The sequence below is a fragment of the Perognathus longimembris genome, chromosome 7 (assembly GCF_023159225.1).
Source record: "Perognathus longimembris pacificus isolate PPM17 chromosome 7, ASM2315922v1, whole genome shotgun sequence".
In the NCBI taxonomy this organism is placed as follows: Eukaryota; Metazoa; Chordata; class Mammalia; order Rodentia; family Heteromyidae; genus Perognathus; species Perognathus longimembris.
Window position 1 is genome coordinate 42,494,391 of NC_063167.1, and position 24,070 is coordinate 42,518,460.

At 43.7% G+C, this 24,070-nt stretch overlaps 1 protein-coding gene and 1 non-coding gene across 7 annotated transcripts in view; one reads left to right on the forward strand and one right to left on the reverse strand.

Annotated features, from left to right (window-relative positions):
- Window positions 1-24,070, forward strand: part of Patj (PATJ crumbs cell polarity complex component) — a 304,043-nt gene that overhangs the window by 7,296 nt on the left and 272,677 nt on the right. For all 6 annotated transcript variants that reach the window (XM_048351444.1, XM_048351442.1, XM_048351445.1 and 3 more), the window contains 4 exons: window positions 2,796-2,990; window positions 12,836-12,975; window positions 16,366-16,561; window positions 20,064-20,192. In XM_048351444.1, the coding sequence (XP_048207401.1) occupies window positions 2,796-2,990; window positions 12,836-12,975; window positions 16,366-16,561; window positions 20,064-20,192 (660 nt within the window). The remainder of the gene's footprint in view (window positions 1-2,795; window positions 2,991-12,835; window positions 12,976-16,365; window positions 16,562-20,063; window positions 20,193-24,070) is intronic.
- On the reverse strand, window positions 1,475-1,546 carry LOC125355840. The gene has a single exon (XR_007211764.1). It is a non-coding gene; the product is annotated as a small nucleolar RNA SNORA81 (small nucleolar RNA).

Below are 24,070 nucleotides of genomic sequence, written 5' to 3' on the forward strand. Positions count from 1 at the left end.
GATCCTGGCTCTGTTCCTGAGTTTGTTTTTGCTCAAGGCTAACACTCTAGTACTTGACGCACAGCTCCACTTTTGGCTATTTTTGAGTTGTTTATTGACCCTAAGAGTCTCAAGGACTTTGCTGCAAAGCCTGGATTTGATCTGCATTCCTCAAATCTCTGCCTCCTGAGTAGCTAGAATTACAGGTATGAACCACCACAGCCTGGTTGCAAGTGTTACTTTTTTATTCTACTGTGTTAGCAGTTGTATCAGTAGTGATTTTTCTTTTTTGTTTTGTTTTGTTTTTTGCCAGTCCTGGGTCTTGAACTCAGGGCCTGAACACTATCCCTGGCTTCTTTTTTGCTCAAGGCTAGCACTCTACCACTTGAGCCACAGCGCCACTTCCGGCTTTTTCTATATATGTGGTGCTGAGGAATTGAACCCAGGGCTTCATGTATATGAGGCGAGTACTTTACCACTAGGCCATATTCCCAGTCCCGTGATTTTTCCTTTTTGAATATTTTTTTTCTTTCTCTGGTATTAGGGCTTGAACTTAGGGCCCGAGCTCTCTCTCTCTCTCCCTTAGCTGTTTTGCTCAAAGTTAGTGTTCTACCACTTGAGCCACACCTCACTCTGGCTTTTTGCTAGTTAATCGGAAATCAGAGTCTCATACTTTTCTGCCTATACTGGCTTCGAACCTCAGTCTTTAGAGCTTAGCTTCTTCAGTAGCTAGGATTGTAGGTGTGAGCCACCAGTGCCCAGCTACAGCAATGATGTGTGTGTGTGTGTGTGTGTGTGTGTGTGTGTGTGTGCGTGTATGTGTGTGTATATATATATAAAATTTTTCCCCCAGTCCTGGGGCTTGGACTCAGGGCCTGGGTACTGTCCCTGAGCTTCTTTTGCTCAAGGCTAGCACTGTACCACTTGAGCCATAGCACCACTTCCAGCTTGTTCTGTTTATGTGGTGCTGAGGAATCGAACCCAGGGCTTCATGCATGCTAGGCAAGCACTCTACCACTAAGCCATGTTCCCAGCCCAGCAATGATATTTTATAATCTAACTCCTCGAAATTATAGTATTCTTCTCTTCTTTCTGCTAATGGTCAAGTGGTTATGTGACTAACGTCCTATTAATCTTGTTCAAGGATTTAATCTGTGTGTCTCAGTTCACAAAAGTACTAATGTATGGATTAAATGAGATAAATACATTGAAGTATTGTGAAATAGCTAGGTAGATACCTGAGGCATAGGCTTCTTTTTTTTTTTTTTAAGCATATTGCACCAAATCTTTTTTTTCTTTTTTTGGCCAGTCCTGGGCCTTGGACTCAGGGCCTGAGCACTGTCCCTGGCTTCTTTTTGCTCAAGGCTAGCACTCTGCCACTTGAGCCACAGCGCCACTTCTGGCCATTTTCTGTATATGTGGTGCTGGGGAATTGAACCCAGGGCCTCATGTATATGAGGCAAGCACTCTTGCCACTAGGCCATATCCCCAGCCCTGCACCAAATCTTAAGACAAAGGACACTGGACATTAAGAAAGAGGTCCACCCAGTCTCTAGGATCTAGTGCAAGAGGCACAGGCTTTTAATCTTAGCTACTCAAGAGACTGAGGAGGTTCAAACAGAGCCAGCCCAGCCAGAAAAGTCTGTAAGACTTTTCAAAATAATAGAAGTTATGCTGGATTTGTGACTCAAGTGGTAGCACTTGAGGCCCTGAGTTCAAACCCTATTACTAACAAAAAAATCCAAAAGAATCTTGGTATAAAACTTAATTAAGTACTATTATTATTGCTGTTTAATAGTATCTGTGGCTCTTCTTTTGGGGGGAGGGTCAGTTGTGGGGCTTGAACTCAGGGCCTGGGTCCTGTTCCTGAGCTCTTTTGTTCAAGGCTAGCACTCTACCACTTTGAGACACAGCTCTATTTCTGGTTTTTGAGTGGCTAATTGGAGATAAGATTCTCATGGGGACTTTCTGCCCAGGCTGGCTTAGAACCGAGATCCTCAGATCTCAGCCTCCTGAGTAGCTAGGATTACAGGCATGAGTCACAATGCCAGGCCTGAGTCCTAACACCCAACCTGTGGCTCTCTTGAGGCTCCTCATATGTACAGATGAGCACAAAAGAGCTTAATGTCTTATATGACTATATGTATCTAAGCATATGAGGGATAATGAGCTGTATGTAGACATCATATTGACATGGGATAGACATAGAAGGCAGGATACACTGACCAATTTACAACCATTAAACATTTTTTGTGTGTGTACTGGTCCTGGGGCTTGAACTCAGGGTCCAGGCACTGTCCTTATGCTTTTGTGCTCAAAGCTAGCTCTATACATTTTCAACCACAGCTTTACTTCTGGCTTTTTGGTGTTTACTTACAGTAACAGGCATGAGCCATGAGTGCTGGGTTAAACTTTTTTTCTTTTTTGTAATAAATCAAAGTGTGTATGGGAAGCGAGATGCTAGTGGCTCAGGGCAGTAATCCTAACTATTCAGGAGGCTGAGATCTGAAGATTGTAGTTCAAAGCCAGCCCAGGCAAGAAAGTCCATAAGACACTAATCTCCAATTAACCACCAAAAAACCAGAAGTAGAATTGTGGCACAAGTGACAAAGTTCAGCCTTGAGCCCAAAAGGCTAAGAGACGGTGCCCATTGCCCAGAACCCTGATTTCAAGCCACAATTATGCCACAAAATAAAAGCATATGTACTTTATTTAATTCACATATATTTAAACCACACCTTATACATTAAATGGGGAAAATATATATTTTTTCTGAAGTTTTCTGTTGATGATTGTCCTGTTTTTCTCTTTAACAGCTCAGCCATATTCCGTCGGATTGTTCAGCCAATTTTGATTTTTCTCGGAAAGGTTTATTAGTGTTCACGGATGGTTCCATTACGAATGGGAATGCCCACAGGCCCCATAATAATTTAACTGTTTCTGGAGTATTTCCTTGGGCCCCTAACTTGGGAAATGAAGACTTTAACTCAATCATTCATCAGATGGCTCAGGTAAAGTTACCTTGTACTATGTGACATGTATATTACCTTTTTTTCCTTTTGTTTTCAATTTGAAAAAGATACCTATACCCACTCTTTTTTTTTCCTGAATAATTATTTGTCAAAGTGATGTACAGAGGGGTTACAGTTTTATACGTAAGGCGGTGGGTACATTTCTTGCACAATTTGTTACCTTCTCCCTCATTTGCTCCCCTCCCTCTTTTTTTTTTTTTTTGGCCAGTCTTAGAGCTTGGACTTAGGACCTAAGCACTGTCCCTAGCTTCTTTTTGCTCAAGAATAGCACTCTGCCAACTTGAGACACAGTGCCACTTTTGGCCTTTTTCTATATATGTGGTGCTGAGGAATCGAACCCAGGGCTTCATGTATACGAGGCAAGCATTCTTGCCACTAGGCTATATTTCCAGCCCCTATACCCACTCTTTTTGACTTGAAATGTGTTATGTATTTTGTTTGCATTTTTATATTGTTAGGTGGAATTAACACCACTTTCTAACCCATTGGGGATTGATTGACTTTAAATTATATAAAATTTGGGCATGGTGATTCATGGCTGTAATCCCTGACTGAGGTTGTCAGGAGGATTGTAAATTCCAAGCCAGCTTGGGCAACATATCAAGATCCTGTTAAAAAACAAAAAACAAATGTTATGCCCAAGTCACGAGACGACCACCAAGACCACAGAGAGCCAGACATTCCGAAATGCAAAAGCAAGGCTTTATTCAGGCGAGCTGCAGGTCGGGCCTCGCCCTACCCACCGACACAGTGGAGGTTAGGAGGAAGGCCCCGAGCTGAGATTTCACAGGGCTTATAAAGGCAAAAAAACAAAGTTACAGCAATCAGGTATTCCAGGGTGATTAGAGTTAAGCATTCCCAGGCGGTTAGAAGCAGGGGGTGGCCTGGGTTTGCTCACAGGGCCTGCTTTTCTCAGGTTCGCATAGTAAAGTGGGGCCTGACTTCAAAATGGCTTTAGTCTGGCTCTTCATTTTCCCCCTTTTCTCTTTGGTACCTTGGGAGCCAATCGTGGCTCCCTTCTGTCCATTTCAATGGCTTGCATGTCTAGGGGATGATATAGAGGTAAGGCATGGGCCAGTAGGGCCCAATGTAGTAACCAAAGGGCCTGTCACCATTTCTTACAAGTATAGTCTCTGTACCTCTGTTTTGCATGCCTCTAGTTTATCCTGCCTCATCTTCCCAAAAACAACTCTGGTCCCTCGGTTTTAAAGGGGGGCTGATGGGTGAAGATCATCCATCTTCTGTAACTTCTTCAGGCTGACTCAGGGGCGTTGACCTTACCTAGCCAGGAACCTATAACCTTAGTCTACTTAGGAGCTTTACTTCAAACTGGAAATTACATCCAACATTTAACTTTCAGCTATACAAACTTCTTTTTGGGCTACAGCAGTATAGCCTTTTAACATTCTAGTTTGTAAAAACTTTTTCCTGACTGGCTGGGAACTGATCTCTGATGACCTAAAAAATGCCTGCATCACCTTTGCAGGCCTTTAACAGATCTCAATAAGGACACAATCTCAGGTTTACAAGCTTTCTTTCCTGAAGAGATGTACCAGCTCAAATTTCACTTTTACCACCAGATTTCCAATGTTCACCTGAAAACAAGAGACAAAAGAAAGGCCTCCATTGGCCTGTCCTACAAAATGGCCCATCTCCATCCTACTCCTCAGAGCTTGATGAACTGTCCTGGTGCCGGCTTGTCCTCTTCCACCTTGAATGGACACCCCCTTATGGCTGTCCCACCACATGGATTGGACAAGCTGCACCTTTGCCAAATCACCCCTCACTCCTGTGGATAGGCACACAGGCCCGTCCTAGGTTTTCTGGCACATCCTGCGGCCAAGTCACATAAGTCTACTACTAAGTCTGGCCACCAGGTTCCTAAAGGGGCTTCCTTAGTTGCTAAAATAAGGGGGTCACCCCACTTTGGAGTGAGCTGCCAAGATAATTGGAAAGGCTGGTGAAGGTTAGCATCAACATTATCCAGGGTAGCAAGAAAAGAAGGCAAAAAGAAAATTATAACAGTATTCAGTCTAACTTTCTTTTCTTGAGGCGAAGCGGCTGAATCGGGTGCTTGGAGACCTCCCATGTTCCACCACGGTAGTCTTCGTCCAGGGCAAAGGGGTCAGCTGGCCTGGCATGGGAGCAATGGACCCAAGTGGCGATGCCGTCTACTTTGAGGGCGGTGGATGTAGTCAGTAGCACCACGTAGGGTCCCTTCCACCGTGGTTCCAAGGATTTTGGGTTATGCCTTTGGACGAACACCCAGTCCACTGGTCTGAATAAATGGGGGGTAGGGACAGAAGTGGAATCTTATGATGCCTTAAGTTGGGGCCACATACTCTTATGCATGAGTTGCAAATAGTCAGGTTTACACAAAACTCAGTATCATCCAAATCAGCAAGCAATTCAGTCTGAAGGCTAGGGATAATGGGCAGGGGGTACCTGTACATTATTTCAAAAGGAGTAAAGCCAAGCTGATAGGGAGAATTTCTTACTCTAAACAGAGCAAAAGGAAGGAGTGACACCCAGTCTGCGCCAGTCTCTAAGGCCAAATTAGTTAAGGTCTCTTTTAGAGTCCGATTCATTCTTTCTGCCTGTCCTGAACTCTGGGGTCTATAAGCACAATGCAATTTCCAATCCGTCCCCAATGCAGCAGCTATTCCCTGATTTACTTTTGAGACAAAGGCTGGTCCGTTGTCTGACCCAATGGTGGATGGGAAGCCATACCTGGGTAGGATTTCTTTCAGGATCTTCTTAGCCACTACATTCGTGGTCTCTTGCTTTGTTGGATAAGCTTCAACCCATCCTGAAAAGGTGTCTAGAAAAACTAGCAAATATTTGTATCCAAATTTTCCAGGTTTAATTTCTGTGAAATCTACTTCCCAATACACGCCTGGCCTATCCCCACGGAGGCGAGCTCCTTTAGTAACTGGTTGATTGGGGGTGTTGGTGAGCTGACAGGCCTTAAAATTTTTTTTTTTTTGACCAGTCCTGGGCTTGGACTCAGGGCCTGAGCACTGTCCCTGGCTTCTTTTTGCTCAAGGCTAGCACTCTGCCACTTGAGCCACAGCGACACTTCTGGCCATTTGCTGTATATGTGGTGCTGGGGAATTGAACCCAGGGCCTCATGTATATGAGGCAAGCATTCTTGCCACTAGGCCATATCCCCAGCCCCACAATTTTTTTTTTTAACAAGATGACAAAAGGACAGATTTATTGGGGAAGTAAAAAGTGAACAAAAAGTGAACCAATCGGCCTTGGTCGCAGCCCAGACTTGGGAGCCGAAACTGCCGACCACGTGTGCAGGATCAGGGCCCAGACTCGGGATCTGGAACTGCCCTCACATGTGCAGCCCAGACTCGGGAGCTGGAACCGTGTGACCATGTGGCCTTCCAGCCTGGTTATAAGGCAAACATCACAGACAAACTTGCCACACACAGGCGGCCAATGAGGATACAACACTTACAGAGCATGCTAGGCCGCACATAGGTGGCCAATGGAGTTATAGTCTGTCTCATAGTATCTATTTTTTTAATTTATTTATTTATTAAAATTCTTTTGACAAGGTGTTGTGCAAAAAGGGTACAGTTACATAGTAGGGCAGTGTGTACATTTCTTGTGATATCTTACGCCCTGTAGGTCAGGTAGACATATATACAATACACAATGTACCAAGAACATATACAGTAGCCACGTAGGCCTTACAATTTTTAGTATCTTCAATAAGTTGATTTCCTTCACTTTGGAGTGTCAGAGCAAGTCCTGCATTCTTCGTGTTCCCATGTGAGAAGCTCAGTGGATTCTCTTAAGGATTCCCTTACCCAGCCCTGTGGCAAGATAAGTTTCCCTTCACAAATTTTCCACCAGTTGTTGTTTTCTTCTCTGTCCGGGGTTTTGTGGGCCATGGGAATTTTCTTTATCCACTTCAAATCTTCTTGGGAATACTGGGGCACAGGAGGTAAAGCTTGTGGCTCCGAGTCTACTAGAGTCAATACTTCTGCTCTAGGCTGCTTTCTTGGCTGCCTGGTAGGCCAGATTATTCCCTCTAGTCACTGAATCAACTCCCTTTTGATGACCAGAACAGTGCGTAATGGCAATTTTTGCTGGTTCCCATGGGCCCGGATGAGGCTTAAAATCTCCTGTTTGTTTTAGGCAACTGGCCGCTTCCAAGGTCCAATTGGCTGAGTGAACACTCCTTTTGCTATTCCTTTACTTTCAGCCACGAATAATGTGGATGGCTTGTTCACATCAGGTAAACCCAAGGCAAGAGCCTCCAAAAGGTTTTTCTTGATTGCTTCGAAGGCTTTTTGCATCTGCTCAGTCCAATGAAACTCTGGGAGGTTTTTGGTGGCTTCATGTAGAGGCTTGGCCATCTCAGTGAACCTAGGTATCCATAGCCGGCAAAAGCCCGCTGTTCCCAGGAACTCTGACTTGTCTGGCTGACTTAGGCACAGGGATTTTTAGCATGGTTTCTTTACGTGCATCCGACAGTCAACGCTTGCCCTCTTTTAATATGAAGCCCAGATAGGTGACTTCACGTTTACAGATTTGTGCCTTTTTAGTGGAGGCCCTATAGCCCAAATTGCCAAGAGTCTTTAAGAGCCTAGCTGTCCCCTTTAAACAGATATTTTGGTCTGGAGCGGCTATTAACAAATCATCTACATACTGCAATAGACTTTATTCCCTTATTTTTGGAGCGGTACTCACTCAGGTCTTCATGTAATGCCTCGTCAAAGATGGTAGGCAAGTTCTTGAATCCTTGAGGCAGCTTGGTCCAGGTCAATTGACCACTTATCCAGATCTCAGGATCGTGCCAAGTGAATGCAAAGTAGCTTTGGCTCTGTGGGGCTAAGGGCAGGCTAAAGAAGGCACCCTTTAGATCCAACACAGTATACCACACATGGCTCGATGACAGGGAGCTCAGCAGGGTATACAGGTTTGGGACTGTTGGGTGAATGTCCATTACTCTCTTGTTAACTTCTCTCAAGTCTTGCACTGGTCTGTAATCATTAGAATTAGGCTTTTTGACAGGCAACAGTGGAGTATTCCAGGCTAACTGGATGGGCTTCAGGACTCCTAATTCTAACAATTTTCTGATGTGGGGAGTGACCCCTTCTTTGCTTCTAGTGACAGAGGGTACTGGCGAACTTTTACTGGGTTGGCCCCAGCTTTGAGTTCCACAAAGATTGGAGGACAATGTTTTGCCAGTCCCATTCCTCCAGTTTCTGCCCATGCTTAGGGAAACGCCCATAGCCACTCATCTTCTGGAGACTCAGGCTTAGGATGCTGGTATAGCCTATACTCCTCTTCTAACTTACTAGTTATTAGTATACTAACAGGCTTTTCTCTTGAGTTCATCACAGAAGCCCCACTGCCTGTGAACTGTACCTGAGCTTTCATTTTTGTTAAGAGGTCACATCCAAGCAATGGATAGGGGTAGTCAGGGATGACTAAAAATGAGTGGGTTACCCGGCCCACTCCCAAGTCCACTTTTCTTTATAGGGTTTAGTGCCCGTCTCACCTTGGACCCATGTTGTTGCAGTGGACATCGGCCCTCTCGGGGCTAGTAATACTGAATTTTCTGCTCCCGTATCTACCATGAACATGACTGGATTCCCCTCCACTTTCAATGTCATCCTGGGCTCCGGGAGGGGGGGTCTGAGCCCCGACTCCCTCAGTCACTGTCCTCAGCCAACTCTAAGGCTGGCAACACTCATGATCCTACTTTCTGTTTTTTCTCCTTTTTCTTGGCTAGCTCTGGGCAGTTTTTGATCGAATGCCTCTCCTCCTTGCAATAGGCACACTGATTCTTCCCCACTCTTGATTGGGGTTTGGGCCTCTTTCCTTACTTGGAAAGAAGGACTGTCTAAAGTTTCCTGCCTGCACGGAGGTCAGGATTTCCCTGAGGTCCTTCTTGTGTTGTGCCTGTTGTTGCTCCAAAATTCTAGCCAAACTCTTTTCCTTAGATCTGTTTCTCTTTTCTCACTCGATTTCGCATTCTCTGTCCTTCCTTTCCTGTCTTTGTTCTTCTGTCTCTCATTATAAACCTTTTCCACCACTGCTACTATATCCCTAACAGATTTTTCACCAAGCCTGTCTAGAGCCTGCAACTTCCGCTTTATGTCTGGTGCGGCTTGATTTATGTAGGCAAACAATCATCTGAGCAGATTCCTGGGCCTCAAGATCATACGGGGTGTATTGACTAAAGGCTTCCATGAGCCACTCAAGGTATGCTGCCGGACTTTCACTTTCTCCCTGTCTAATATCATAAACTTTGGCCATATTAGTAGGTCAGCGAGCCACTGCTTTGAGACCTGCCAACAGAGCCTGGCAATAGGCGAGGAGTCGCTCCCTACCTTTAGCCGTATTGTAGTCCCATGCTGGTCGGGTCTTGGGAAAATAGGTAGCAATCAAGGCAGGATCCGCGAGGGGCGCTCCGGTGGGGCCGGGGACAAGTCTCCGGGCCGCTTCCCGGATACGATCTCTCTCCTCAGTGGTGAAAAGGACCTGTAAAAACTGGCTACAATCATCCCAAGTGGGCTGGTGAGTGAAAAGCATAGTTTCAAGCAAGCGAATTAAATCCTGGGGTTTCTCAGAAAAGGGGGCATTTTGGGTACGCCAGTTGTAAAGATCACTAGTAGCAAATGGCCAGAATTATTGTTGACCATCTGCATCCACAGGACCTATAGGGCGAAGGGGAGGGGCAACAGAATTATGAAGAGGTATAATTCCTCGGCGCCGGCAAGTTGACTGGGTGGGACCCTCCGGAGCGGAGGGCACAGCTGAAACATTTTCCTCCGAGTCCTCCTCTTGTAGAGTTAACTAGGGTGGGGAGTATGGAGAGGGAAACATTTCCTCCTCTCTGCTTCCTCCCTGGAGGACAGATGGGTACAATTTCTTCTCTTCCTTCTTGGTTTCTCTCTTGTCACCCTGTGTCTTTTTAACGAATATTGGGGTAGGGGAAGGAGTTGGTAAGAAAGGCCGAACCCAAGCTGGAGCGTCCCTGTCAACGAGTTCCCTCTATGTGTCTATATAAGGAACCTGGTCTGGATGGCCCAAACGAGGGGTGTAGATTAGGCATTGTAAAGTCCTGATCTTACCTATGTCAAAGCTCCCCTCTGGTGGCCAATGAGCTCCCTCAAGGGTGGGCCATTCTGATTTGCACAAGGTGATCCACTTTTCCTTCTTAAGGGCCACACGTTGGTTCTGAGCTATCTCCTTAACCTTCCTCCAATGAGCTAGGGTCAAGTCTAGGGGGCTAGATGGAGGTCCCCAAGATAGAATGTTACCCATAGCTCTGATCAGAAGTTCAGTCCAAAAGGCTACAAAAACAATTATAACAATATAAAAGGAGGACAACACACAGGCCTGAGAACAAGAAAAGCTACGAGTTGGAGATCTTCCAAGTTGGCCCACGACCTCCTGCAAGGGTGCAGAAGGAGTGGACCCAAGTTCAAGACAGGGTTCCAGGGGTCCCCCTTCAAGGGTGAAGAGTCTGGGGAGTTCCCCAGTTCCTCCAGGATTGCCGTGCAAGTGCGTCCGCTTTGACAACCCCTTCAAGAAATACAAGTCGGGGCTGGGAACATGGCCTAGTGGCAAGAGTGCCTGCCTTGTATACATGAAGCCCTGGGTTCGATTCCCCAGCACCACATATATAGAAAACGTCCAGAAGTGGCACTATGGCTCAAGTGGCAGAGTGCTAGCCTTGAGCAAAAAAAGAAGGGACAGTGCTCAGGCCCTGAGTCCAAGGCCCAGAACTTGCAAAAACAAAACAAAACAAAAAAACAAGTCGTAACGGCCGTCCTCCTGAAGGCAGAAAAACAGACAAATGACAGGACAAGACAAATTGACAGCGCTGTTTTCTTACCTTTGGAGGCTGGGGTCTCGGGGGTCTCTGGGGCTATCCCGGGCCAGCCCACAACTGTTATGCCCAAGTTACGAGACGACCACCAAGAAGACCACCGAGAGCCAGACATTCTGAAATGCAAAAGCAAGGCTTTATTCAGGCAAGCTGCAGGTCGGGCCTCGTCCTAACCACCGACACAGCAGAGGTTAGGAGGAAGGCCCCGAGCTGAGATTTCACAGGGCTTATAAAGGCAAAAAAACAAAGTTACAGCAATCAGGTGTTCTCAGGGCTAGAGACATTCCAGGGTGATTAGAGTTAAGCATTCCCAGGCGGTTAGAAGCAAGGGGTGGCCTGGGTTTGCTCAAAGGGCCTGCTTATCTCAGGTTCTCATAGTAAAGTGGGGCCTGACTTCAAAATAGCTTTAGTCTGGCTCTTCACAGAAACACAGGATGAAGCAAATACTAAAGGAGAGTGTCCATGTTTGTAGTAAATGAGTGTTCATAGACAAAGATTCTACTTTGAGCACATTTCTGTTATTATAAAGCAAGAGATTCTTAGTGGTTTGGTCATGAAAGAAATGTTAATGTCTGCCGGAAGTGAAAAAAATTATTGAAACTTGTTTATTTCATGTCAAGACAGAATTAGTGGGAATTGGTACTTATAAAGTTTGGAAACTTCTAGGAAAATATTGGAAAGGTAGAACCCATAATAGCTATTAAAAATGAAATAATAGCCAGGCGCTGGTGGCTCACATCTGTAATTCTGGGTACTCAGGAGGCTGAGATCTGAGCATCACAGTTTGAAGCAAGTCCGGGCAGGAAGTCCATGAGACTCTTATCTCCAATTAATCACCAGAAAACTCAAAGTGAAACTGTGGCTCAAAGTGGAGCTGTAGCTCAAAGTGGTAGAGTAGTAACCTTGAGCAGAAAAGCTCAGAGACAGGCCCTGAGTTCAAGCTCCATGACCAACAGAAAAAACAATAATAGATAACTTGAATTTTTGGATATGCTAGTTTTATGTTGGTTCATTCTTCCATCTAATACTTGCCTTTCAAAATGAAACCTGTGTTTGAATGGGAAAAGGAATCTATTGAAATTGGTATGGCTAGTCATTCTACCATGAGCCATACTGTCAGCCTGAACTGTGGTAGTAAAATAATATTCTGGACCTATTTTTTTTATGACAGTAGTGTTCTGTCCTATTAATGTGATGCTCTTGTTAGTTGATTACATTTATGAAGTTTTCGTCAGATAAATGCAATTGCTATCTAAACCAATAGAATGCTTAGCTGTCACAGAAAAAAAACAGTGAAGAACTCTTCTTAAGTGGTGGTCTTTCTATAGCTTGCTTTGTTTATTTATTAGGACCTCAGTGCTCTACTGCTTGAGCTAAACACCAGCCATTTTGTTTTTCTTTTGCTTTTGAGATATTGAATGCCCCTAACTGCCTAGGCTGGCCTTCAACTCATGATCCTCTTGTGAGTAGTTCTTGAGTAACTTGATTATAGGCATTTATTGTAACTCTAGCTTCTTGGGGTTTTATTATTATTATTATTTGTGTTAGGGGATCTTGAACTCAGGCCTTTGTGCTTTAACTTGTTTGTTTCTCTTTTTCTCATGGCCAGTGCTCTACCACTTGAACCGACCTCCATTTCCAGCTTTTTGCTAATTAATTGGAAATAAGAATCTAGTGAATTTGTGTGCCTTTGAACCTTGATTCTCAGATCTTAGACTCCTGAGTAGGATTACAGGTGTGATCCACTGGTATCCAGCTTGCTTACACCTCTTACAGTCTGTTGAAAGCAACCATCATTCAGGATTCCAGATACAGTGTCTTACTGAAATGATCACTTTATTTCCATTACAAAGACGACTTAGGAGAAGCTGTTTTTGTGCTGTGCAATTTAAATTCTGCAGAAAGGGTATGTTGTTTAAATGTACATCATTTCATTTTTTTTAAAATCTCCCTTCTTTAGGGCCGGCAAGTTGAATATATAGACATAGAACGCCCTTCCACTGGAGGCCTGGGATTCAGCGTGGTGGCTCTAAGGAGCCAGAGTCTGGGAGAAGTGGAGATCTTTGTGAAGGAAGTTCATCCGGGGAGTATAGCCGACAGGTGAGGACCATGCCCATTTTGCCAGTTCTTTTTCTGACAGCTCTGAAAGCATCATTATAAAGAGAATAAGCAATTAGTAATAAAAACAGTAATAGTAGCAGCTAACACTTTACTAAGTCTTCTTGTGCATTTGTACATGTACTTGTTCTGCTTTTTCTTTATTATTATCATACACTTTTCTTTATTACTGTCATAATAGTTGTGCAAAAGTTTTTTTCTTTTGCCAGTCCTGGGGCTTGGACTCAGGGCCTGCACACCATCCCTGGTTCTTTTTGTTCAAGGCTAGCCCTCTATCACCACTTGAGCCACAGCACCATGTCCAGCCTTTTCTGTTTATGTGGTGCTAAGGAATCAAACCCAGGGCTTCATGCATGCTAGGCAAGCACTCTACCACTAAGCCACATTCCCCGCCGTAGTTGTACAAAAGGTTAATGTGTCCATTTATGTGTACAATGCACTTTGATGTGAGTCACTCCTTCCATCATTCTCCCCCACTCCTATCCCAACCATCTCATCAAGTTTCATCGTTCTATAATGCTTTATATTTTTTAGTTTTATTTTTTGCTAATATTGGGGTTTGAATTAGAGCATGGGCTTGGGCTAGCTTTATTGCCCAGGCTGGCTTCGAACTGCTATCCTCAGGTCTCTTTCTTTTGAGGAGACTGGATTAAAGCAGCTAGGATTACTGGCACCTCCTGTTCTTGCTGACATTTTCCCCTTCAGCTTGTCATTCTACCACTGGAGCCACAGCTTCACTCCTGCTTATTTGGATTTTTGTTTGTTTGTTTTTGGTGGTGGTGGTTAATTGGAGATAAGAGTCACAGACTTTCCTGCCTGGGATGGCTTCAAACTGGGACAGAAAAAAATATTTTTTATGCCAATCCGGGTGTTTGAACTCAGGGCCTGGGCACTATTCCTTGAGTATTTGTGCTCAAGGCTAGCACTCTGCCACTTAAGCCAGTTTCACTTCTTTTTTGGTAGTTAGAGATAAGAATCACAGGCCCTGTACTAGTGGCTTGAGCCTATAATCCTAGCTACTCAGTAGGCTGAGATCTAAGGATTTTGGTTCAAAGCCATCTCCAGCATGAAAGTCCATGGAACTCATTCCTTAATTAACCACCAAAAAGCCAGAAGTGGAGTGTGGTTCCCATGGTAGAACACTAACTAGCCTTGAGCACAAAAGCTCAAGGACAGCACCCAGGCCCTGAGTTTAAGCACCCCTCCCCCCAAATCGGCACACACAACACAAATAGCTGTTGAATTTGCTAGTTCTGAGGGAGAATCTAAAGAGAATCCAAATCTAAGGAATCCCTGTCTGCAGCCTATGTAAAATGGAGCAGGAAGGATGTAGCATGCTGTGACAGCGTCACCCGGGCATTGAGAGTGTGATGGGTGATGGTGGAGACCAGGCTCTCTGGGGAAGGGTGAGTTCAGTTTGGTGGAGCAGAGCTGAAAGTCCTTTGAGCTGCAGGAGACAGTTGCCACAGGAGCAGGAAAAGCCAGGCATGTTTTGGAGGGAAACTGCAGGTCAGAGTAGTTGGTGAGCTGATATTTGTAGGCAAAATCCAAGTTGGTCCAGGACATCAAAGAATACCAACCAAATTTACCCTGCATCCTCAAGCTCAGGCCCTAACAAATTTTTTTGTCAGTGTGCTGTGAACTGAGAAAGAGAAGGGTAATATAACTTAAAATTGTATTCATGAAAAAGATGGTTTTCTGTTTTGAAATGAATTTTCTTCTGCATTTTAGGGGTTAAAAAATAATCCATTTTGAGACAGCCATAAAGAATTTCTTAAATCCCTGGGCTGTCTTTATTGGTCAGTAGCAGTAGATAATCATTACACATCTTTTGGTCAGTGCTAGGGGTAGAATCCAGGGCCTTGTGCAAAATAGCCAAGAATTTACCATTGAGTTACATCCTGATTTTCACTGCACATTTTGGTGTGTATGTGGTATACTGAGGCTTGAACTCAGGACCTCATGTTCTTGCTCACATTTTCTTTTTTCCTTTCTCTCTCTCTCTGCCTGCCTTCCTTCCTTCCTTCCTTCCTTCCTTCCTTCCTTCCTTCCTTCCTTCCTTCCTTCCTTCCTTCCTTCCTCCCTCCCTCCCTCCCTCCCTCCCTCCCTCCCTCCCTCCCTCTCTTCCTTCCTTCTTTGCCTTTTTTCCATTTTGTTCATGGGCTGGTGCTTTGTCATTTACATTATACTTCTACTTCTGACTTTTTTCTGATTATTTGTAGCTAAGAGTCTAGAAGATTTGTTGATGTGGGCTGGCTCTGAACCTCAGTCCTCAGTTTTCACCCTCCATGGTAACTAGGACCATAGGTGTGGGCCACCGTGGCCTCACTTCATTGCACCTTTTTAAACTGATGAATAACCATCATGAAGAAAGCCTAGACAGAGAAATTTTGCAAGAAGTTGCAAATTAGATTTAGGTGTTATGTAAAGATTCCCTTGGGCTGGTGGGCTTTAGAGGGAGAGACGGATAGATACATTTAAGACATGGAAGGATAAGGAAGGATGCTATGTTTTGATGGTGATTGGGAGATAAAAGTCAACTACAGCAAACCAGGAGAAAGTAAATTCTAGACGATGAATTTAACTCTGGAGTCAGACTCTAGATAAGGTGCTAAGCTTCTTTAGGCTTTGTTTTCATTTATTTTACTTCATTTTTGTGCCTGAACTGGGGCTTGAACACAGAATCTTATGCTCTCACTTAGCTTTTTTTTTTTTGCTCAAGGCTGACACTGTACCACTTGAGCCACATCTCCACCTCTGGTGCTTTTTTTTTTTGCCAGTCCTGGGGCTTGGACTCAGAGCCTGATCACTGTCCTGGCTTCTTTTTGCTCAAGGTTAGCACTCTACCACTTGAGCCACAGCTCTACTTCCAATTTTTTTTTTGTAGTTAATTGGAAATAAGTGTCTATACCTCTTTGATAGACAGCAGAGTGGTAAAGAACAGTAGAAATGAGGTGAACCCACTGGTGAGGAAATTATTAATGAAGTTGAGAATCTAGCTATCCCAGTGAGATGTGCTGGGAAATCAGATGGAAACCAGTTCAGGAGTGCAGGTGACATGTGGTGTCACACTTGTAAAACCCTAGCTATGAGCCCTGTATATACATGGTAATTTTGTAACTAAGCTTTCAAAACGTGTGTGTGTGTGTGTGTGTGTGTGTAGGGGTGTGTTTAGGGGTCCACTACTTAATTAGTTATTAACTGTTTTGATGACAAGCACTCTGAGCTCTGTTATATAATTATTTGCATCAATATGTTAAAAAATAGTACCATGGGCAATAACTGAGTAGTGCCATAAGCAACAACAACTTTCTTCAGTGAATCAAGCTGGAGGCTGTTTAATATGAACCTTTCTCTTCCTGTGTGATTAAGGGATCAAAGGTTAAAGGAAAATGACCAGATTTTGGCCATTAACCACACACCACTGGATCACAAAGTTTCCCACCAGCAAGCCATTGCATTATTACAACAAACCACTGGATCACTGCGTCTGGTTGTGGCCAGGGAACCTGTCCACACAAGAAGCAGGACTTCCACCAGCCCAGCAGACTCAGCTCTGCCTGAAACAGTGAGTGAAAATGAGGGTGGAGGAACATTATTTAATTTTGAATTATACTGTTGATAGTAAGGCTAGGAATGCCACTTCAGTTACCATGTTAAGGAAGATGGTGTGTCTCCAAGTGTAAAATTCCCATATATCTCCTTTTTCTTCTTCTTTTCTTGTTATGTGCCCGTGGCCCCCAACTCGGGGTCCCTGGCTCTCACTTGGCTTTTTCACTCAAGGCTAGCCCTCTACCACGTAAGCCACAACTCTACTTGTACATTTTTGTTTGTAATTGGAAATCAGATTGTCACAGGCTTTTCTGCCTAGGCTGACTTCAAACCATAGTCCTTAGATCTCAGACTCCTAAATAGCCAAGATTATAGACCTGAGCTAACAGTGCCTGGTTATGAACTGAGAGATTTTATTAGTGATTTTTATTGACTTTCCTTTGACAGAGTTGGTTACTTTTTTCTTCTCTGTCTCTCTCTTTCTTTCTTCTTCTCCTTTTTTTTAATGCCAGTCCTGGGGCTTGAACTGGGGGGCCTAGCTACTGTCCCTGAGGTTTTGTACTTAAGGGTAATTAATGATCTATCACTTGAGCCAACGCTCTACTTCTGACATTTTGGAAGTTCATTGGAGATAAAAAGTTTCACAGACTTTCTTGTCCAGGTTGGCTTCGAACCCTGATTCTCAGATCTCAGCCTCCTGAGTAGCTAGGATTACAGGCCTGAGCCACCAGTGCCCAACTGGTTACTAATTCAACACGTTATCTTTATAAATTGTAATGGTAGTTTATGACAAGATTATTGGTATTAGGAAATGATAGCAGATTTTTCTTTCATGTAAGGATATATTCCAGCGAGTTTTAAAACAGAAAAATAGATGTCTCTTTTGGGACTGCTTAAACTTGCTTTGGAACCTTTTATAGATTTTTGGCTTGCACCTTCAGAGTGCAGGCTAATAAATCTTGTTTTCTTATAACACTAAGTGCTAGCTGATTTATTTAATTTTCATTCATTGAGACAAAAAATATAGACCGTCTGGTACAATACAAGGTCAAAACACAAATTAATGTATAGGCATTCTCCTGGTTGTAACTGGTGATATTTACCCAGTGCAATTTGCTTAATAAATGGAGTGAAGAAAGTGAGACTCTGTTAGCATTTAAAGAAGTCCATTCAGGCTTTGGTAGGTTTAAGTTCACTTCTATTTCCAGTTGTGTCATACCAAGCCGGTCCTTGACCTCTTCCCTCCTTCGTTTCTTCATCTCTTATGTGGAACTAGAGATGTGCAAATTGGAGAAGACCCAAGAAGCACTCAGCACAATGCCTTGTTATCAATACATACTGTCAATGGAGCTGCCATCATTAGTTCAGGCTTCTGGGGTAGCAAACATTATTGCTTCCCAGATACTGGCTATAAGCCCAGGCTTGACCTTGTTAAATAGTCCCTAAATTCCTGCTTATTATATAGTACCTTCACAATTTCATGTTATAGAGGAACTGAAGGGTGGGTAAGTATGCCCTTGTACTGTTGTTGGGTTATGTGAGCTGAATGCACAGTTATCATGGGAGGGAAAATGTTGTCTTACCTGTTTGGTTTGCATGGTCCTATTTTTAATGTCCTCAGTTAGATCATCCTTTCTTTTCCCTAAGAAGAAATAGGAGAATTGCTTCTTTACCTCATGTTCTTCTTTTGTGTGCCAGTCCTGAGGCTTGAACTCAAGTCCTAGACACACTGTCCCCGAGGTTTGGGTTCAAGGCTGGCACTCTACTACTTGAGCCACAGCTCCACTTCTGGCTTTTTGGTGGTTCATTGGAGATAAGGGTTTCACTGACTTTCCTCTCTGCTGGCTTCAAACTGCAGTCCTCTGATCTCAGCCTCCTGAGTAGCTAGGATTACAGGCTCAAACCTCTAACATATAGCTACCTCAAGTTCTTATCATTTCTTCCCTTCTCTCCCCTTCCTTCCTTTTTTATGCTGGCACTGGTGCTCGAATTCAGGACCTTGTACCCTTTCTTGGAGTTTGCACTCAAGACTCCTACTCTGTCACAGGAGTCATACCTTCACTTCTGGCTTTTTGCTGGTTAATTGGAAATGTGATTCTCATAAACTTTTCTGTCCAGGATAGCTTTTCTTTTTTCTTTTCTTTCTTTCTTTCTTTTTTTTTTTGCCAATCCTGGGGCTTGAACTCAAGGCCTGAGCACTGTTCCTGGCTTCTTTTTGCCCAAGGCTAGCACTCTGCCACTTGAACCACAGCGCCACTTCTGGCCGTTTTCTATATATGTGGTGCTGGGGAATCGAACCCAGGGCTTCATGCATCTGAGTCAAACACTCTTGCCACTAGGCCATATTCCCAGCCCTTAGACTCCATTTTCTGTCCTTCCCTCTTCTAAAACATTTCTTCCCACTTCCCTTCCCTAATGAATACAGGCCTGTGACTATATCTGTGACCCATTGTGCTGTCTGATCCTACTTTGCTCTCCTGGTTTTTTTGTTTATTTTTATCTTTTTCTTATTTATTGTCAAAGTGATGTGCAGAGAGGTTACAGTTTCATACGTTAGGCCTTGGGTACATTTCTTGTACTGTTTGTTACCTCCTCCCTCATCACTTTCAACATGCCATGTGAAACTGTAGCTTCTATTGTTGATGATCCTCTTGTATTCCCTTCCTGTGGTTGTACCCGCACTGTCACTGTATCTCATTTGAGTACACTCGATACTGTATATACTGATATTAGAATTAGGGAAGTGAAAGGGAATATCAAAATTCAGAGACGAAGGATAAAAAGGTAAACGACTCCAAGAGCAATACTTGCAAAACCTTTGGTATAAACCAACTGTTTTTTTGTTTAAATGCCTTCCTTCCCCGTAGGCCAAGTTCAATTCCCTCCTTTAAGGTCCCCATAATACTTCATTGAGTTTTTCTTCTTTTTTTCCCCCTTATCTTCTCCAACACCCTGAATTCTTCATGTAATTCTCTTTCAATTCAAACATACACATGCCTGTTGGTTTCTCTTGGGTACTGGGCCCTGTGCTAGGTAACAGGCACAGATTGGGGCTTGGTGGTTGTTACAGTGATGGTGTCTCAACACCTGACATTCACCTTGTGTTTCATTATTCATACTTTAGTTTCTTTCTCTACTGGATAATAAGATTCTTAAGGTTAGGGACTTCTGTCTGTCTGTCAATATCTATCTTATCTACCTACATACCTATGCCTCTAGAGAATCTCCTTGATTAATTGAATACGAATTTCTTGCATATGTATTACTTTATTTATTTATTTGTTTGTTTATTGGTCCTGGGGCTTGAACTCTGGGCGTGGGCACTGTCTCTGAGCTCTTCAGCTCAAGGCTAGTACTCTACCACTTTGAGCCACAGTGCCAGTTCCTGTGTTCCAGTGGTTAATTGGAGATAGAGTCTTATAGACTTTCCCACCCAGGCTGGCTTAGATCTATTTAGGAATTCCAATACTCTGTGTGTTTTACTGACACTGGGACTCTTCCTTGCTATTAACTTTTAGGCTTCTTGGGGTCATATGGAAGATGTGGAGCTCATTAATGACGGCTCTGGATTGGGTTTTGGGATAGTTGGAGGAAAGACAAGCGGTGTGATTGTGAGGACTATTGTTCCTGGAGGATTAGCAGATCGGGTAAGTTAACCTTTTGTCATTTTGGTCTTAGGAAATTTAAATTGTATGACTTGAAATGTGGTTTTATAATATGAGTTACTTTATTGTTTGTTTGTTTGTTTTTTGGCCAGTCCTGGGGCTTGGACTCAGGGCCTGAATACTGTCCCTGGCTTCTTTTTGCTCAAGGCTAGCACTCTGCCACTTGAGCCGCAGCGCCACTTCTGGCCATTTTCTGTATATGTGGTGCTGGGGAATCGAACCCAGGGCCTCATGTATACGAGGCAGGCACTCTTGCCACTAGGCCATATCCCCAGCCCAATATGAGTTACTTTAATATATGGTTCAATAACTAGAAGTGAAGCATAGCTTAATAATGGTTTATTCTATTAAGTTTTAATGTACACTTTGCTTTATTTTGAACAATTCCTCATTCAACTTTTTTTTTGTTTCTTTGCCTGTAATGAACAGGATTATTGATTTTATCAGAAGACAGTATTTTTGTTGAAAAGAATTGTTGGGGCTGAGAGTGTGGCTTAGTGGTAGAGTACTTGCCTGGCATGCATGAAGCTCTGGGTTTGATTCCTCAGCACCACATACACAGAAAAAGCCCGAAGTGGTGCTGTGGCTCAAGTGGTAGAGGGCTAACCTTGAGCAAAAGAAGCTCAGGGACAGTGTTTAGGCCCTGAGATCAAGCCCCAGTACTGGAAAAAAAAAAAAAAAAGAGGAATTGTTAATGAGAGTAGTTTCCAAGGCTTGAATGATAAAGTCATAAGGCACAATGATTATAAATATTTGTCCCAATATTATGTATGAAAGATTTTATTTGAATTACAATTTTCTGACAAATGTCTACCTTTCATTATTTTAACAGTGTTTCAACTGAAAGTAACTCATTTAAAAACTTGAAACTAGATAGAGGCTGGTGGATCATGCCTGTAAACCTAGTTACCCAAGAGGCTGAGGGGCTTGGAATGTGGCTTAGTGGTAGAGTGCTTGCCTAGCATGCATGAACCCTGGGTTTGATTCCTCAGTACCACATATATAGAAAAAGCCAGAAGTGGTGCTGTGGCTCAAGTGGTAGAGTGCTAGCCTTGAGCAAAAAGAATCCACGGACAGTGCTCAGGCCTTGAGTTCAAGCCCCAGGACTGACAAAAAGGAAGGAAGGAAGGGAGGGAGGGAGGGAGGGAGGGAGGAAAGGAAGGAAGGAAGGAAGGAAGGAAGGAAGGAAGGAAGGAAGGAAGGAAGGAAGGAAGGAAGGAAGGAAGGAAAGAAAGAAGGAAGGAAGGAAGGAAGAGAGAAAGGCTGAGATCTGAGGATTATGGTTCAAAATCAGCCTGGGCAGGAAAGTCCATGAGACTCTATCTCCAAAATCTGGAAGTGCAGCTGTGGCTCAAGTGGTAGAGCACTTGGCTTCAGTAAAAATGCTAAAGGAACACTGAATGTTGAAACAAGAGAATTCAGGTCTGTGTGTGTGTGTGCGTGTGCGTGTGTGTGTGTGCGTGTGTGTGTGCGTGTGTGCATGTGCACGTGCGTGCGTGTGTGTGTGTGTGTGTGTGTGTGTGTGTGTGTGTGTGTTGGAGCCAGAACTCAAGGCCTGAGCATTGTCTTTTAGCTTTTTCTACTCAAGGCAGGTACTTTACCTCTTGAGCCACAACTCCTCTACTGGTTTTCTGGGTAGCAAATTGGAGATAGTGGTCTCACAAACTTTTCTGCCCGGGCTGGTTTCAAACCATGATTCTCACATCTAAGCCTCCTAAGTAGCTAAAATTATAGGTGTGAACTACCAGTGTTGTCTTAGAAACCAACTTTGTTGTCTTTTGTGAGCCAGTTGCTGTCTTTGAAACCAAATAGTAAATGTATTTGCCCAAGCTACTCTTGTCACTAATGCCTTCATTTTGGAAACTATCACTTTTTAAAAAATTAAAATATGTACAGTTAGCCAAGTCCTGGCTCAGTTTCTTTCATTGAAATGGGCTTGCCTGGAGCTGCAGCCCTCTCAATTTCAGCATCCTACACAGTTAGAATAACTAGATTTCACCACCATCCCTACCTATTTTTTAGGAAGGGTTTGATCTGTATACCGAGGTTGGTTTAGAACTTTGATCCTCCCAGTTCTCAGCCTCCTAAATATCTAAGATTCAGGCATGAGCCACCAGTACCTGGCCCTGAGGGCTTTGTGAAATAGTATTGTAACCTGGGGAAGGAAAAACTTTTGTGGAGGTGGCTGATACTTTTTCTTCTCTCTGCCCCTACCATAGCGGTATCAATAGTCATGTTTGCTGGAGTCATGTTTTTCCAACTGCAAAAATGCAATTGTTATTTTGAAAAAGCCAGAGGGTCAAATAAATTTGAACCACATCGAATAGGTTTCTGTAAGACTTTTCTGTGCTTTTTTAATATACTAATGTGCATTATGAATTTTCACAAGGACATTGTAATGTACAGAGTTTCCCAGATTAATCCCATTGAGGCACTGTTGGGAAAAGCCCAAGTCTGATTTTCACCCTTTACTGGAAGGCCTTGTCACTGTTTCAGGTCATCAAGGAGGGGAGGGCTTTGCCTATCACAGAGCTGTAATGGAGAAGCAGGGGCTCACGCCAGATACTGTCATCTGCCTAATATACATTATTCTAATGTAATCCTCAAAACAGCTTTATTTCCAAATTATAGGTATGGAAACCATTAAGAAATTGCTCAAGGTGGCATAGCTTAGGAATGACAAAATCACTTTTCTTTCCTCTTATCTCAGCTAATGGCAGATGAAATCCCTTCAAGTTTTATTTTTATTTTTTGTCAGTCAGGGGGCTTGAACTTGGGGTCTAGATACTCTCCCTGTGCTCTTTTGCTCAATGCTAGTGCTCTACCACTTTGAGTGCCAGCACCACTTCCGGTTTTCTGTGGTTAATTGGAGATAAGATTTTCACGGACTTTCCTTTCTGGGCTGGCTTTGAACTGAAAACCCCAGATCTCAGCCTCTGAGTAGTTAGGATTAGGGGTGTGAGCCAGCGGTGCCTGTTTTTTTTTTTTTCTTTTTTCTTTTTAAATGCAAGTACTAGGACATGAACTGAGGGCCTTGGGCTCTCGGTCGGCTTTTTCTCTTGCAGCTGGCACTCTACTGTTTGAACCACACCTCCAGTTCTAGCCTTTTGTTAATTAATTGGAGATATGACTCTTGTGAATTTGTCAGTCTGCACTGGCTTCAAACTATAGCCCTCAGATCTTGGCCTCCTGAGTAGCCAGAATTATAGGCATGAGCCACCAGTGCCTGGTGTCCCTTCAACCCTTTGGGCAGAGCACATTCATTTCACGCCTGGCCCCATTTGTTTCCTAGTTCTCCTCGGTGTTGTGCTTGCTGGAACACAGGAAGTAACTTTGTGGTACCTAACCCCAGTTTGTAATACAAGCTGTGGCAGATACCTTTCCTATTATCTACCCTTGGACAGCTTCCTATACCTCCTACATCCTAGGTGAGCTTTTCTGAAATGTATGGATGTGGTATCATAGCATGTGAGCTTCATCTGTCTACAGTCAGATGGACGAAAGCTTGAATTATAATCCACTTTTTTTTTTTTTTTTTTGGCCAGTCCTGGGCCTTGGACTCAGGGCCTGAGCACTGTCTCTGGCTTCTTTTTGCTCAAGGCTAGCACTCTGCCACAGCGCCACTTCTGGCCATTTTCTATATATGTGGTGCTGGGGAATCGAACCCAGGGCCTCATGTATATGAGGCAGGCACTCTTGCCACTAGGCCATATCCCCAGCCCCATAGATCCACTTTGATTCATGGGCAAATTACTTCTTAGTGTGATTCCATGTCAATTCCATGGTTCTGAAGTAGTTCCAAGACAACCTTGAAGGTTTGATGCTTTGCTAGGAGGACATTCAAGGCTCAATATATGGGT